The 16,738-nt window shown below is 40.8% G+C and overlaps 1 protein-coding gene across 11 annotated transcripts in view; it reads left to right on the top strand.

Moving 5' to 3' along the window:
* Nucleotides 1-16,738, top strand: part of PDE1C (phosphodiesterase 1C) — a 411,928-nt gene that overhangs the window by 312,184 nt on the left and 83,006 nt on the right. For all 11 annotated transcript variants that reach the window (XR_011139751.1, XM_068935844.1, XM_068935837.1 and 8 more), the window contains 4 exons: nt 5,323-5,424; nt 6,749-6,869; nt 9,987-10,068; nt 15,666-15,786. Coding sequence is in view for 10 of the 11 variants with exons in the window: in XM_068935844.1 (XP_068791945.1) it covers nt 5,323-5,424; nt 6,749-6,869; nt 9,987-10,068; nt 15,666-15,786 (426 nt within the window). In the remaining variant the exon portion in view is untranslated. The remainder of the gene's footprint in view (nt 1-5,322; nt 5,425-6,748; nt 6,870-9,986; nt 10,069-15,665; nt 15,787-16,738) is intronic.

Genomic DNA, 16,738 nt, shown 5'->3' with positions numbered 1-16,738 from the left:
ACTGCCATGTAATTTCTAAGTCTCAGAGACGCCCTTGTACGCATATCAGTTTGTGAGTGACTGTTTGTTCATGCTAAAGCATAAGCATACGCTTTCTCTACTTTGAGACCCCCTTTATCCTGCCTGAAAACTATAAATGGGAATGAATGTAAGACTCAAGTCCAAGGAGCTATTAATCAGTGTAATATATATCCCAAGGTGATGTAAGAAGCTGTAATTCAAAGTAAGCCTCATGACGCATATGATTTATGTGCAAGAATCATCCCATGATTTGTTTTTTAATAGCAGATAATTCAAACTGCTGGAGGCTTTCTTTTTCTGAGGGTTTTTCTCAACTCCAAGGGGCGGTACTTTAAAAATAACCCACTGTGCTAGACAGGAAGAATCCTGCTCCATAGTCCTTCTCATGGGAGGGAAAGCATCTTGTACCATCTTATGTAACATGCGAAACCTCCTGCATACATTTAAACGAGACACAATGCTGAGCAGTCAGTTCTTGTTATTTTAATGGGAAGTGGAGGAACTGAGCCCTTCTCAGAGACCTGGCTTCTGGTAAGCTGGTCAGTGAAGGCTTTGCCTCCTAATCGCTTTGGCCTGAATTTCCTGTGTGTTTCAACTGTTGAACAGGGTGGACAGTGAAACGATGCTATAGATGGGTGCCAGAAATAAAACCCAGGATCTGAAGTGGCTGGTTGCAGTCAGTAGGAGTGTTGTGGAGGAGTGGCCTGAGAAATTCTACCCCCCAATATGGAAAATAGGTTCATGGTGGGCAGCAAGCAGGAACCTAAAGGAAAAAAAAAAAGCATGCACTGAGGTGTTAAAAATCTAATTTGTTTTTTAAGCTACAGTTGGTAATGCCTTGTCAAATATTGGCAGCAATTTACTGCTTCCTTTTGTGTTGGCAGGGGAAATGCAAGGAACTGACTGACTAGAAACAGCAACCTTAGAGGCACAGTTTAACAAAGAACAGCTGAGCAGCTGCTTGAGACTGCTTCATTGCATAGGCTCTGTCTTTAGGAAAATAGTCTGCTTTGAGGCTTTAAGCTGTTGTTGCGTGAGTCAAAAACTAGCTTCAGATGTTTCTCGTTAATTCCATAGTGTCAAAATGTGCGTTCTGCTGAGGTAGATGCTTACTTTTGAAGTTCCAAGGATTAACTGGTCTCCTTTAAGAAATACAGTAACTGCCTGAACTAATATTGAGTGGTTTGCATTGCTTATTTGTTCTCCCTCAAGTAGGGCCTTATTATTTTGTAGCTGCTGATCAAGCAGCAGCTGCAGAATAAAGGCCATTATCTGGATGTGTTCTAATGCCAAAATGCTGTGATTTTTGTGTGCCTTTGCTTTTGACTGCCAGTTTGAAATCCCATCGGCGAACATTTGGGAAGCACTGGAAACATCAGCTGACTTCAGCAGGATCTAAGGTGTTGAGAAAAAAACAAGAAGTCCCAAAGTTTCTCAGATTTGCACTCAAAAACAACACCCTCTGTATCAAATGATGCTTTTAGAAACTATTTAAATGTGTCTAAATGCAACTTTATTTTTGTAGACATACCTGATAGATCTCTTTCAGCAAAAGGCCCAGCGGCTGGTTTTTGGAAAGCATATTCTTAAGTGTTCTTCTTTTTGAGCTGAGGGCCCATTAACATCTGATGTTATTAGTAAGAGAAAACCTGGAGATCAGGACATTTCTCAGTCCTAGATGTACATGTGGATTTTATCAGTTTTGTGATATTCAGTCATCTAGTTAGGGAATGTATTTTCGGGAAAGAAACGTGGAAAATATGGGCTGGATTTTACTGTGGGAAAGTAGACGGGCACAGGTTTTGTAGGGTAAGCTGATGAGCCTGAAAGATGTCTTTTGAGTTATAGTTGGGGAGAAAAGGGATGAAGGCTTGCTTGTGTTTAAACTATATTTTCTTCTCTGTTTTAAGAACCTCTGCTGCTTATTAAATATTTGAAAATCAATTGAGTTGCCTCATTTGATGAATCCTATTTGCACAAGTCATCAACAAGTAAATGAAGAAGTTATAACAAAAACAGATCACACTGAATTACAAAAATAAACTGCAAAGTGAACAGATGCTTTCCAAGATACTGTTATAGATGTCATTTCTAGCACTGTATTTCATTGTCAATAATTTCCATGCAGTTTACTGAAACAGCATATTTAGCACAAAGCCTTTGCTGTCAAGTGCAGGATTAAAAAGGCATCTGGAAAATGTTTAGCTCCTTAGCTCTATATCAGAATACAGCTTTGGAAAGTAACCTCTAAAGCAATCCTGAATTTGTCAGTAAAGCTGCTTGGGGTTTGGTCCTTCAGATAATTCTGAGCACTCCGTCTCAATCGGTGTTATTCCTTTGGAGACTGCAGAGACAAACCTTGAATAGTATTGGCTGAAGACAGCTTTGCTCAGAGCCTTCATTTGTACAGGATAACAGATGCATGGCTGTATAATCCAGGATGGGCGCATACATTATCTGAGTGTTATGCCCTTCAGTGAGTATCAGTCATCAAAAATATTTCCTTGGAGGCAGCATTCTTCATCTATTAGTTTCCAGGAGGATAAAGAATTGAAACCTCAGCTGGGCAAAATGGGCAAAATAGCTTACTGCAGGATATCTCACTGTTGGTTCCTAGTGTATGGATTAGATGATCTAAAATAACCTTTTCCTGTCCATTTCTCATGAGTTCATGGGAACATGAGTCCTTCACTAGGATACAGCACCGAGGTGAGCAGTGATACAGAGGACAACTACATCCAACAAAGTGATATAATGTTCCATGAGGCAAGAAAGGTAAAGTCATGAAGTAATTATTCTAAAGAGCAAATGAAGATATTTGCTGGACAGACCAATGCAAGGTTTGGAAGTATTTAGATGTAAAGTCAGCTACAGTTTTTCTTGGCCATTGGTAGTAAAATGCCATAAAATTCTTGTTCTACTTGCTCGTGGGACTGTGTCAGATACCATATTTTCATGAGAATAATTTGCAGGGTATTGGTTAAAATACAAAAAACCAAAACTGTGACATTGGCCATAGCGTACGTTATTATACAGCATGTATAATAATATATTATTGTTAATATAATTTTTATATTAATATATATAATTGTCTACATTATTTTATATATATATAAAATATAAAATATATATGGGCAAATCATCTTAGACTTTATTTTCAAATTTGGTAACTTCTGAATGGTAGGTTATAGGTGTAAGAATATGGTGTATCCCTGGCTTCTGGCCTCAGGGAAACGTACGCTCTACTGCAAGACAAAACATCTGAAAATGTAATGAGACGTCCTCAAATCCATAATTTGTCAGGTGAGCAGTACAGCCAGATTTAGAAAATAGGTTTGGGGGTCCACAAGGGACCTTCCTTTGAGGGAACCTGCAAGAAAACCCATCCCCAAGTTGAAGTAGCCCTTTTGCAGCAAGAAATCCCTGGGAGAGCCATGATATAGTGACCGCTTTTGTGTGACTGCACTTTTGTTGTCACAAAACTTTGAGTGTTGTACTAAGACTGGCCTTTTAGCCAGCTTGATTGTAGTAAATGTGCTCCTCGTTTCTCAGACTGCTTTCAAAAATACAATATTTAAAACATTTCCAAGGTCTTCTGGAACACAGAAATCTCTGACAACCTTGTAGGAAAGAACAGACTTTGTAAACATGTGTGTTCAGTGGGGGTGTGTCAGTGTCCCATGTGCTGAAAGACTCAATGGTTATTTTGGTGGTGTACTCTAGGTTGTGTTTGCTCTGGGCTCACGCTTGCATTTCAGCCCAGATTCAACCAAAGTGATTGGCTTTCACTTTGTCTCTGGTTTGGGGTGAGCCCACAGGCTTTCCGGTTGTGGGACTAGAGGTCCTTGTTCCATGAGTACTGTCAGATGCACTTTCAGGGCACGGCTGCTAAAAGAAGCAGATTTTCCTGTCATGCCTCCTCTTGGCAGAGTTGACAAGGCAGGGTTTGTGCCACTGGGAAATGAACCAGACCAGCGAACTGACCTAGGACTGGCAAAACGAACAAACCAACCAAAAAAAACCCAAATAATGTAAAGCAAGTTGGTTTGAAGCTATGTCATTTGCTTGAATGCTGCCTGGCTGTGAACATGGTTGTACGTAAGGGTGGGATTAAGAAGGTGGGTGTGACAGGCAGGGAGCAAGGCCAGCTGATGCCGTCGTAACGTGTGTGCAGGACTGCTGGGGGTGACCTCAGTTACATACCAGCCTGGGTGAGCACAGCAGTCTGGGGTCTCCATGCAACAGAGATTCTGGGCTGGAACTTGAACACAGCCACCAGAGGCAACGGAGACATACTCAGACTATATCTTCATGAAAGATTCATGAAAGAATAGCAGGCTTTTATTTTTAAATGACAAATAGCCTGTTTTTGAATCTTCCAAATTCCAGGCTGGTACCGTAACCTTGGCCTGTTCTTCCTCTAATACAGCTCCAACCTGTGGATAGCTGAACTGACAGAAAGGGAGAATAAATCTGTATTGTATGCTAGAACTGAGAGTTTTGATATCGTAAAAGTTCTAAGACATCCACGCTGTCTTCAAAGGGTTTTAAACCAGATCCTTACTAAGTATGCTTAAAAGAAAATTCCTACAGGTAACCCTGAGTAATACCCAGCAAATAATACAGGTACGCTAAAGCATGGGTAAGTTGATTAGGATCAATAGTAATGTAAAAACTAAAATGTGACTAGGTTAGAGGTGATAATTTAATTCCTGTTATAGAAAAGGGTTATTGATTCATGGTGATAAGGTAACATCTCTACATGTTTTACAAACAAAAGCAAACAATGCATATATTATGTATAGCAGAAAAACTTTTTAATATGTTGTTTTTCCTTTAATAATAGGAGTAAACTTTCAACATAGGTATCAGCCTGTTTGCAAAACATTTAGTTTTAGTCATTTTGGCAGAGATTCATGTTTCAAAGTTCACATGCCTCATGTCCAGGCCTTTAACAGTCTTTTTGCTAACTTCTAAGAATGTCTTATAGGAGAAATCAGTTCAAGAGTTTTGTGATTAATTAAAGGAGGAGTATAGCAGTGGGCTCTTCATAAACATCTAGGATTCCTCTTAGCGAGGATTAGCCCCCTGACTTAATTCACAGCCTTCTCACTCTTGTGCTTGTAGAAAATCATTCGTTTTTCTCCCCCTATCTGAAAGAGGGATAACGTAAAGAATGGCATACAAGGCAGAAGTGCTGTCAGTAGTTTACAGATAGACGCAAAAGAAACTGGAGTGTGTCTGATTTTGTTGTTCTTTTTTGTTTTCCCTTGCTCCTCTCATCATGATGCCATCCAAAAGGGAATTCAGGGCCCTGGTGATTGAGATGGTGTTGGCCACTGATATGTCCTGTCACTTCCAGCAAATCAAAGCCATGAAGAATGCTTTGCAGCAGCCAGAAGGGTGAGTCACTTCCTGATACTGTGCAGAGAGGGGTTGTGTTTCAGCTGGTACATTGCCACTGTGTTTGACTTCAAAAGTACCTCTCCAAAGGCCCTCACTCTTTTGATACCCACATCAATTCTATTTCTGTTCTTGCATTTTGAATGAGTTTGCTTAGAAGTGGACTGACTCCCCTCCCCACACACACACACCAAAATCTCTAGTCTGTGCTGATGGACCAAAGCTTTGCAAAGGTCACAGTGTTGGGATAAGCATCCCTGGTCGTTTCCTTTGGCATATTGAGGTAGTATCAAGGACATGATCCAGCTGAATGGAGTGACCTCTACAGCTTGATTATAACTCAAGGCTATAAGATCTGTAGAACTTCTGCATCACCCTTCTGCAGATGATAGCAGCTGCCACCGTTGCAAGGGGCCTGCTCCACGATCACAGGAAAGACAAAAACAATCTGAGACGCACTGGGGGAAGGACTTGTAAAACAACAGATGGAGCAATGGGGAGAAGGCCTCCTCCCCCCCCCACCCAAGTAAGGCCTTGGAAGCTGGAATATCTTAACCACAACCCTTCCCCTCGCCAAGAAAATCTACACTGCAGAAAGCTCTGAGTGAGGGTCAGTTTTTCACCCCAGATGCAGTCCTACCTAGAGCCTGCTAGGATTTTACTCAGACCAGAGTGCAGCTAGCCAGTCTATCCTCTCAGGAGCTACAACTCTTCCAGCTATTTCAGGCAATCAAAAGCTGGAATTTAAAACTGAACCCACCTCTCCGACAAAAGCAATATGTACTGGGTTCTTGGGCTAGCCCCTCAATTTATAGTTTTTAAAAATTGCCAGGTTTTTTGTTCTGTAGAACCAAGTGCAAGGTTCCTCTTCCGACCTCACGCTAGTGCTCTATCAGTGGAACATGCTGCATTTACCGCTTACTGTGTAGGCTCAGGAGTGTCAGTAAAATCGGATCCTAACTGTTTACTACACTAAGACAGTAGGGACTAAATCCTCTTCTGAGTTACATAAAAATAGCCCAGCTGGAATGGGGAATGCTGCGACTCCTCAAACATGCTTGTACAGACAAGCAACCCAGGAAAGGAACTCAGCAAGGCTAGCACCAGTTTCTCTTTGCACTTGATGTCTCGGTTATAATGGGAATAGTATATCTGGGAGAAGTTAGACACTTAATCTTTCATACTTGTCACTTTTGTGAACGCTCTGTCAATTAATATTCTTGCCAAAGATTCTAACAGGCTAATTTCCCTGTTTAGGTGACATTTTTGTCATTCTCCAGGACAAGAGCAGACAATTAACTTGTTTGATCCTTTGGGTTTTCAGAATTGACAAGCCGAAAGCCTTATCACTGTTGTTGCATACAGCAGATATCAGTCATCCAGCCAAGGCCTGGGACCTCCATCATCGCTGGACCATGTCTCTACTGGAGGAGTTCTTCAGACAGGTAGAGCTGAGGAAGTTCCTCTGCATTTCTGCAGCACAGATGGAGTGTGTAGAACTGGGCAAGGAAGTAGGAAAATATGGGCACATCTTTTTTTTTTTCCTCTGATTTTTCCAAAGAACATTCTAATTGATATGAAGCTTTCTCATCTGACACCTGTGGCGCTGCTTATTACGTCTCTTGGGAACATGCCTGTAGATACAGGCATTACGTGTGTAGTAAAAATTCTGATTTGGGAAGCTGCACTGGGCCAATTACTCTTATAGGTTCAGTTTGTGTTTCTAATGATCAAAAAAATCCGTATTTGACATTGTGCTTAGTTGTAGAATCATAGAAAACGGGTTCAGATAGCTATACTTGAGAGCTGTAAGTATATTGTTGGGGTAAATGAGAAAAACGCATTACCCTTACTTTAGATGAAGTGAACTAATTTACTTTATAGTTCACAGTGGGCCTTCTGTTGACAGACCCACAAATCTAGACAAATCGTTAAGCTCGGTGTGATAACTATAAGCTCCCACAGCTGACTAATTAAAAGCATTTAAAGAGCTGTCTTTAAAAAAAAAAAAAAAAAGTAAAAGTAAACAGAGCACTTAGGAGTGTATGTGATACTTTCCACCAATATGAATTACTAAACTAAGCAGAAAACTAATTACTTAATTTCCCTCTAAAGTTCAATAACTTCATGTTTTGTAGTAAAGCTGAATGCAAAAAAGAAAAAAAAAAGACAATTTAAGAAAGTTTAAACAAAACTTTAAAATGATACCAGTTTTTAAAGGCATTATGGGAATCTCTTCTTAATGAGGACATTGCAAAACTTTGCTTAGAAGTGAATTCTTTAATTTGTTTTTCAAACCAAAAATGGATTTACTAAGTGGAAGAAGATGAATCATAGCTGCAATTGTCTCTGTTTTGCCACACAGGAGGCTTATGTAATGAGGGTGATTTTCACATATATTTTAGGGGAAACTCTGCCACTGAGCATATTTATAGTTTCCCAGTTCAGAAGGATACTACATCTAATGAAATACACCACTGTCGAGTGAGGATTGGTGAAGGATTTAAGACTGACAAGACACGAGAATATTAAAAAAAACAAGTTTGGTCTGTTTTACAAGTATAATGATGACAAAATTATAATTTTAAGTTTTCATGAGGATAATTAATTTCAGCTGACAAATCCTACTTTATTTTTGAATTAAAATACTTCCATTTTTAGATAAAGTTTGTGTAAAACTTGTGTTCTAGTTAAATCTCAGACTGTACAGTACAGTACTGAGTATTTGTACTCAGGCAGTACAAATTTCATCTTCAGGAAAGTACTTAAGCACAAGCTTACCGTGAAGTGTAGACTTGAGTTCATTGAAGTTATTTAATATTAGATCAATAAATAAACCCATATGTGACAGCAGTAGTGCAACACAGTCTTCTGTGTGCACAAGCTGAGAAGTGGCACTAGCCAGAGGTGACCGTGGGGATAAGAAGCTGATCTGGCCTCAGCTGAGATGTTCACTTCCTTGTGGTCTTTACCCATAGACCCTCTCCCATCCTTTCTGTTACGTGCTCTACGGAGGTAGAACGCCTGACTTAACCTGTATCAGTACAAGTCCCCAGCTATATTGTTTTCTAAATATTTTGCGGAGTGAAATATGGTTTTCTTACACTAAGCAACTATGCTGTAGGTGTGAATGGTGCTCCTAAATACAATACTAATTTTTTGACCTTTGGCAGCTATGGTGAGTATCTGTTAAAGCAAACATCTTGCATGAATTAGTTTTACTAATGCACTTTTGCCGGCCGTAAGGAAGCTGCCAAGTAGCTTAGACGTCAGATACCTATCCGAGTCAGGAGGGTGGTTAGGGGCTCCTTCTGAAAGAGATTTAGGCCCTGGGGTTTTTAAGAGGCACCTGGAGTAACAGAAGAATGATGATTAGGTAAGAGCTGGCATTGAGAGATGCTTTTTCTGAGAGATGCAGCAGACGTAGTAATGGAACATTACTTGGAAATGCTTCTGTGTTTGGTTTCTGGTTTACCCTGAGATTTGTACGTCAGATTCCTGATGTAAAGCAGAATTGTGCTGCAATAGAAGAAGAATACTATTGTTTGTTGTTCCATCCAAAATCTAACAGGACTTATGCCCACCTTTTCATTTATGTTCTATTAATACAAAAAAGAAAAGTTTAGCCATTCCTGTGCCTACAGAAGTTTTTTTCTGGTTAGTTTGACAGCTGTTTTAGCTTCAATTTGACATCGTTTGGAACAGTGGCACAAAGTTCAACACATTTAAAGTGAGCTGAGCTGCTGATTTAAGGCATTGATTCTATAGTAACAGGCTATTTAAATTTGAATGCTCAGCAGGGAATATTGAAACTATGTCATTCCATATATCTTCTCAGTGTAATCTGTTTTAGAGAGACTGAATCAAGTTAAAGGGCATTTTGAGAATATGCAGCTTGAAAGACTGGCAAAGATGGGGTTATAACACTTGGTCTTCTGCCAAGGGATGCTTCTGCCATGGAGTGCTAGAACTGGACTTACTGTTTTGAAACCTGGAAAGAGGGTTTGGATTTTTGCTCTTAAGCACTTATTTAAATGTTGAGAATGTCTTTTTTCCTTGGCGAGGGGTGGATGGGAGTAAACTGCGTTTGGCCAGCCATGACTAGTGAATTCCTTATCTGAAACAGTAAGGAGGACATGCGAACAAGCTTAAATGCTGAAGGGTGAGTCCTGACACTTACATTTTCTCTTGAAAGGTTAGAGAACTCTAACTCTCATCTCTGAGAACTGAGTTCTTATGGGTTCTCTGGAGAGCTGCTCAGGGAAATGTTTCTTGCACTCTAGAGGTGTTTTCAGTTGATGCATAGAAACGCCAAGCAGCCAGGAAAAACTCTGAGGAAAAATTCATTGGAATCGAGATTGACTTGACTCACGAACTTCTCTTTGGATTACAACATTGCCAGCCAGTCTCAAATTCTCTACAGATAATTTATGTTTAAAAAAAAGTTACGAACTTTATTGAAGAAAGTAAAATGGGAGGCTTTGACAGTCCTCACCTAAAATATCACGGAGGTGCAGTGGGTCTTGTCTTTTTCTAACCTTTTCTCAATTTTGTTTCCCCAGGGTGACAAAGAAGCAGAACTAGGGCTTCCCTTTTCTCCACTGTGTGACCGCAAGTCTACCATGGTTGCTCAGTCTCAAATAGGTATGTCCCTTTTGGTGCTTTCAAAGTAGCATCTTAAAAGCAAAAAGTATTCCTCCTGTGGGACTAAGATCACAGTAGTCTCTCATCATTAGGTTATAAAAGGAAAATAACGTGCAATGGCGCTATTTTCTCCAGATCAGCAATTCAGAGTTGAGGAGCCATTAAATTTATGGGAGTAGCTCCACAGGATAACCAAGTTACCTCTAATGTGACTGCAGAGCCAACCACTTTGCATAGTTATGACGCCAGCACTTCAGTTTTCTGAGCTGGGAAGATGAGGTGCGTGTGGCAGCATTTTGTGATATGAATATCACTGGTGGATATGGAACCCTAATGTCAGTCATTTGGAAAACCAGAGCAGAAAATTGTTTTCTTCATATATTTACCCCCCACCAAGTGCTTCAAGCCAAACGATGTTTTCTACCAAAGTTAAGCTAATATCAATTTTTTTCTGCTCCCTCCTTTCAGAAGCAGAGGAGACTTTTTACAGGCTCATCCATAGCACTTTCTCTACCTCTCCTCCCACTACGGAGTGAAAAATTAAGACATGGAAGAGGCAACAAGACATGGGAGAAAGCAAGAGGGGCTAAGTAAGCTAGACCTGTTCAGGAGGCTGAGAGCGATTCAGGAGGCTGAGAGCAAGAAGAGACATCTAAAAAATCGGATTTGTGGGTGGATTTTTATACCTAGGAAGCAAGCAAAAAAGAGAGTGAATGATCATGTTCTAACTTCTACTGGAGAATAGGATGCCAAATGGAAAAAACACAAGAAAAAACGCTGACCTTAGAAATGAGGGAGCTGAGTCCAGTTTTAAAGAAACAGTGATTAAAATGTCTTAAAGGAAAAAACAAACAAAGAATTGGAAGTATGAAGTTTCTCAGCTGTCTTCCGAGCTGTGAAGGGCTGGCCAAAGAACAAGGTAAAGATATCTTGAGCTTAGGAAAGTTCAGATTCACATCTGTGGCTCAGAGCCATTTCTGTTCAAAATTACTTCATTGTTCTCATCAGACGAGCCATCCTCTGAGGGGGCTCCATCCCAGACTTTCCTGGCTTTGGAGGTTTAGACAGCTCAGCCAAGAATCTGAACTTGAAAAGCCCTAAGCAGTCCTGGCCTGGTTGCCAAACTCATAGCATTTACCTTTCTGTAACAGTAACTCAGAAAAGGGGGTATGCGTGCAGAGCATGACATAACTGCTGAGGACGTTTGTGCTCTGTCAGCACCTTGGTGGAGGGAAGAAGCAGCGAACTTTAAGAGCTACAGTCTCAGCTGAAACTCATACCGAGGACTCCTAGCCAGAATATGCCTCCTGCTCTGTGCTGAGGAAAACACAGTCTCTTTCCCTGGCTGGTGTGGAGGGAAGGACATGTAGAGACATCTTTTTTTGCATTCCTTGGAGGTGTTTTCAGACATATCCCTCTCTCCTTAGAGCAAAGAGGAGCTGTGCTTCCCAAACGGCCCCTCTGAGCTCCAGCGTAGGATAGCAGTGTGTTTGGAAAAGCAATTTGCCTTGTTCTCTTTTTTTTTTTTTTTAATGTTCCTTTGCTCAGGAAGGCCAGGAGAGCCAAGAAACTTCTGCACTGATATCTGTTGCCAAGCCACTGCAAAATTAACGATGAATTAAACCATCACCAACACAATTACACGTTATAAAAGAGGCACTCCATCAGTATACAAAGGCAGCCTTATTTAGTTATATACTACTTGTCATTATGTCTAATTTGTGCAGTTTAGTAATCCATCGACATTAATAGGCCACTTTATAAATCTTACCTTCTAATATTATAAAATTTTCCTTTCTCGGTCTGCTGCGCATGTTGGCAGTGTCTTTGTATAACACCTGCTTTATTAAATCAAAACCTCTTATATTTTCTGCCTATGTACTTGAGGTAAGGCTTTCAAAGTTCTAGGCTAGATTCTCAGAGAAATAACTCTGTTTCTGTTCATTCATTCATCTGATTAGTAGCTTTAATGAGTAGTTCCTTGGAATCACTGCACTTCTTTGGAGAAGAAAGTACCTCATGAATTCCAAATTGTGCTAATATCTGCCGCAAGCAGCCATCGGTTTACACAAATACAAAGAATCTGTCATTTCTAGATAAAATTATTCTCTTGGTTCTGTCAGGGATGAAGCCTAGAAATTCTGTTCTGGTGGCTTGGCTTGTTTGTAGTCTCTGTTTAGTTGCTCTAAGGTCAGTGCAGATGCAACAAACACAGCGGACAAACATTTTTATTGATGAAAGGTTCTCAGAAACGCAGACTGAAGACCTTGCAGTATGGACTTTCTCCATGGAAATGAAGCACTCTAGCAGCAAAAATTTGCTCAAAGAAAGACCATCTCTTTCCTGCCATTTCAGTTTGTAAAGAAAGTGCTCAAAATAAGCTCCATCAGACGAGATTCATGTCTGAAAGTCAGGCTTCTAATCAAAGTGGGGGGAGACAAGCAAATTGCAGTGAAGACTGGGCTAAGACTTGTATTTCGCAACGGGAGTATTAGAAGAGTTAAAAGCTTCTCTGTCTGCCTCAGACTGTAGGACTCGTCTGACTGGAGATCGGTCTCTATTGTTATCGTCCTTTCTTGCAGCTGATAAGTGTAGCAACATCCTTTTATTTTTGTCCTTTGGCTGGCAAGACAGTATATTACAGCTTCAGAAAACATCGGATAAAGGCTGAGTGAATGCTCGTGATTTTTTGTGGTGGGCTCTAGGGAAACTGTTCTCTAACCACTGGTCATCATGGTGATGTTCTTAGGCTGCAATGAAAATAAAGTCTAGGTAGGTGCCTGGAATCCCCTATCTCAGAGCGCAGCAGTAATTGGTAAAATCATCCTGGTGACTGCAGTACAGAAATATTTACCGTGCTTGTGCTATTGAACAAGAAAAAGAATGATAAACTGGTTAGCATCAGTAGGCTTTAAGTACTGTATTATTGAGCTCATTATTTGATGTTCAGGTTTTTTTCGTTACCAAACTGAATTACAGTATTGAAGTCACTGTGTCTTTAGGTAAGACGAGACTATTGGGTGGGCTTGGGAATATGGCTTAAGTCACATAATTATTAGTAAAGTCCTAAATTTTGTTTCTTTTGTAACAGACTGTGTTTCCTAACTTTATTGTAATCCCCATTTAAGGTAATAGAACTGAATAACTTATTCAGATTATAGGAAATAGAGGAGAAAGTAGCACATACGCTTTCCTTCAGTAGAGAAATAATTTCACCACCCTTACTTCGGTCTTACCAAAGAAAAATTCACATCTATGAAATCAGAGATTTGTGCATCTCAGTTTTGTTGTTGTTGATGGAACAAATGGCAGTACTATTACTTGTCAGGTGTAAGGCACAAAGTATTGTGGCTTTGGCTTCTATTCTCCTTCCCTCTGCAATTTTTTTTTTTTAACCCCTTGATTATCAAAGAAGCCAAATCTGAATTCTGGAACTCTGAGGGTCCCGAGAGCATCAATTACACGTGCGTGTGTGCGCGCATGTGTGCCTGACTGCTTCAGAGTTCCTGCGGCACGTGTAACACTCTTCTCAGTCAATGCATTTTCCAGTGTTTTAAAAGTTATATAAACTTTGATGGGATTATCTGGGTTGTGATCCAGCACACAGTTTCTTGTCATGACCTTATACTACATACATTTCTGATTAATTGCCTGGGAGGAAGGGAATTCTTTTTTTCCCTAAATTTGATTAGATAAAACTGTCTCAGTGTCACCCTGGCACATGTTCAGGTGTTCAGATAAGAGTGAAAGGTTCTGTACTGCCTATTTTCTCCAGATTTACAGAATATTAGAATGGGTATCTGGGAGCTTGCAAGTAATGTTTTTAATTAGGCTAGGCATGAAAATATGCTTAAATACCCCTCTTTTAGAAATTTAGCAAGAAGTAGGGGAATTAGGAGAAATAGAGGGAAATGGAACTAGAAGCATGTTCAGCTGCTTTGCACTCTAGATGTGAATCAAAACCTATAAATTCAGATGCTTGGCCAGTGTAATCTGTTCTCCTTTTGTTCCATTATCAACCAGAATCACCATGCTCTGTCATAGGAGTATTCCATAAGCCAGCCACAGAAATTTGTAATGGTATGATTGTATAATTCCAACAGTTGATAATGACCAAATATTTAAACACGTGGTTTGGTAATATTCTTAGAGCCTTTTTTTTTTTTTAATGTTATCTTCATGGAATATTCTCAGCCAGACCCCAATGCTGAATTGGAGGCAAGCTTGAAATTGTATGGTAGCCATATAGAGAAGAGCATTTTGTACTGCAGTCATGAAGAAGGAACTGCAGAATCTATAGTTTGTGTGAATTACAGGGGAATATTCTGACAGCCCTCATTCAGCCCTATATGGGCATCATAGGGAGATTCAAATAAAGAACAAATGTGTCATTAAAAATCTATGTAGCAGCTGCAGACTCTGAGCTGTCTTACTCCTCCTGTGGTGATTCTGTGATGGCACAATGGGGTGGCATTAAGATTATTTGATAATCCAGTGGATGCTTCATAGCTATGCATGGCAGAAGAGCTAAAATCAGTGCTGTAGGCCCTAGAGGTAACACAGGACTGGAAGCCGTGACTATTTTCTCTGCCATCACGGACAACTTTGCAACAGGCATTTAGTGTAGAGTGAAATGAGCATGCTATATGTCCTTACACATCATTGGCCACCAAACACCCAATATCCTACTGCAAATTAAAGGTCTAGAACTGAAAGACTTGAACTGGTATGTGCCATAGGAGGGATCAAGGGCATCACCGCTTTCTTGTGTACCTCCAGCAGCAAGCAATTTACTGAGTGAGTGAAGTGCCAAGTCAAGCACAGGGAGCAGCCCTTGCCCCAGGTGAAGATTTAAAGGAAGGTTTTAGAGTCCTGTAAGCCCCTCACTCTCAGAATTTCTCTGTGCAACTTGCACGTTGCTCCAGCACATGAGTTTATGGCTACAGGGATCTCCAGTCTCCTCTTCCCAGCGTTCAGATCAGAGCTGTATTCATCTCTGCTGACTTGAATACTAAAGTAGGAATGATTTGGCCCTGTATTTTTTTTCCGTTCACTCCTTATGGTCAAAATGAAAAAAAAAAAAGCATCTAAATCTGTTTTATTATCAACAAGAACAAGCTGGGCGAGCGTTCCAAAGAGAATACTCACAGTAACCCACTGATATGCGGTAAGGGAGGTGTTCATGTAACTCTACACCGGCAAAGCTTACCAGTATTATTGCTGTTATATTAATTTTCTGCTTTCAGAGATATCATCTTTGAAACTGGGTTTTATCCAAATCCACTAGGAATTTGGCTTAAATACCACTCTCATATAAAACAAGTTCTGATGCATCTGTTTATGCTCTGATTTGCTAGTTTCTTTTCAATGTTTAAGGAGGTGCCTTTTATTGCGCGCTAAATCCAGCTGTCGGGCTCTTGGGTCAGGGATTAACATACAACTCTGTTCTCCCTTTGTAGCATTTGCTGATCTCTTTTTCCACTGTGTAATTTCTTTACTCTCTGTCTTTTACTGTGACGTTGTCTGTGATCCCTGAAGCAGAGACTCCGCATAAATCCTTCTCTCACGTACTTGGCTCTATCTGTGTTTGTGCTCAGGTTTCATCGATTTCATTGTGGAACCCACTTTTACTGTGCTGACTGACATGACCGAGAAGATTGTAACACCGCTCATCGATGAAGCTTCCCGCTCCGGCCTGTCGGGGTTCAGGCGGTCCAGGTGAATAATCGTGCGTGCTGCCGTTCTGCCCAGCTTCCCTGGTTTCCTGTCTGCCATGGGGTCTAAAGCCCGATATCCACGTTGAGGACCTGGCAGCTCACCTTGTGACGTGATTGTGTTGCAGGGAAACTCCTGCCAGGGGAGAGGGTAAAGAGGGAGAGTGGGCATAAATTTGAGCCCAGCCTCTAAAGGCAGTGAGCACAAATGGCTGTAGCCATGGCGTCTTGTGAACTTTAGTACTCTTTCATTCGTTAATGCCAGAGACAAGGTAGAGTCACGGAGAAGCACTTGTTTCTATGTGTCTAGAAGTGTAGACAGGATTGAAATACAGAAAAGAGGATTGGGAAGTATAAGCACATTTGGGTTATGCAAATGTGTAAAGTACCACCAGAACCAACCAAGAGTGTGGATGTAAGGAGTCACAGCTCATTCAACCCACTCTGCCTTCAGGAAGGCCTAACGCCATTGTGCAAAGACCAGAATGCAGGTTTGCTCCCCCAGTGCCAAATGCTTTCACTGTTAAGCTGAAGTCACGTTCCCTTCTGCCTGTGTTCCTTCAGGCACCGTGACCCTTGAATTTCTGGATACCTTCACCAGAAGTGGGCAGAGGAGGAAGGCAGTGTCTTTCCATCCTCCCCTTGACAACTTCTTCCCCTGTTTTCTGTGGTTTCATGGACACGGCCCTGTCCTGGGATTTAAGAGCCACATAGTTAGTGGTCTTTTATTGGAGCAGGGCCTCAAAGTCAGGGTTTCCTCTCTGAGGTGACTTCTTCATCCTTGGGCTGGTATGCAAAGGGTGACCGCTGCTCTCTTTCTATGTCAGTTACTTTACTATCTCTATTAAAATGTGCTCAATGAAGCGTCCATCCTTAAAAGAGAACTTCAGGGTCTGTAACTCAAATGAATGCCTGATGTCAGCCTTAACTGAGATCCCCAAGCTCTGGACAAGGGT

The sequence above is a fragment of the Struthio camelus genome, chromosome 2 (assembly GCF_040807025.1).
Source record: "Struthio camelus isolate bStrCam1 chromosome 2, bStrCam1.hap1, whole genome shotgun sequence".
Classification (NCBI taxonomy): Eukaryota; Metazoa; Chordata; class Aves; order Struthioniformes; family Struthionidae; genus Struthio; species Struthio camelus.
Note: the sequence above shows the minus strand (reverse complement) of the source record. Positions and strands in the feature narration are given on the sequence as shown.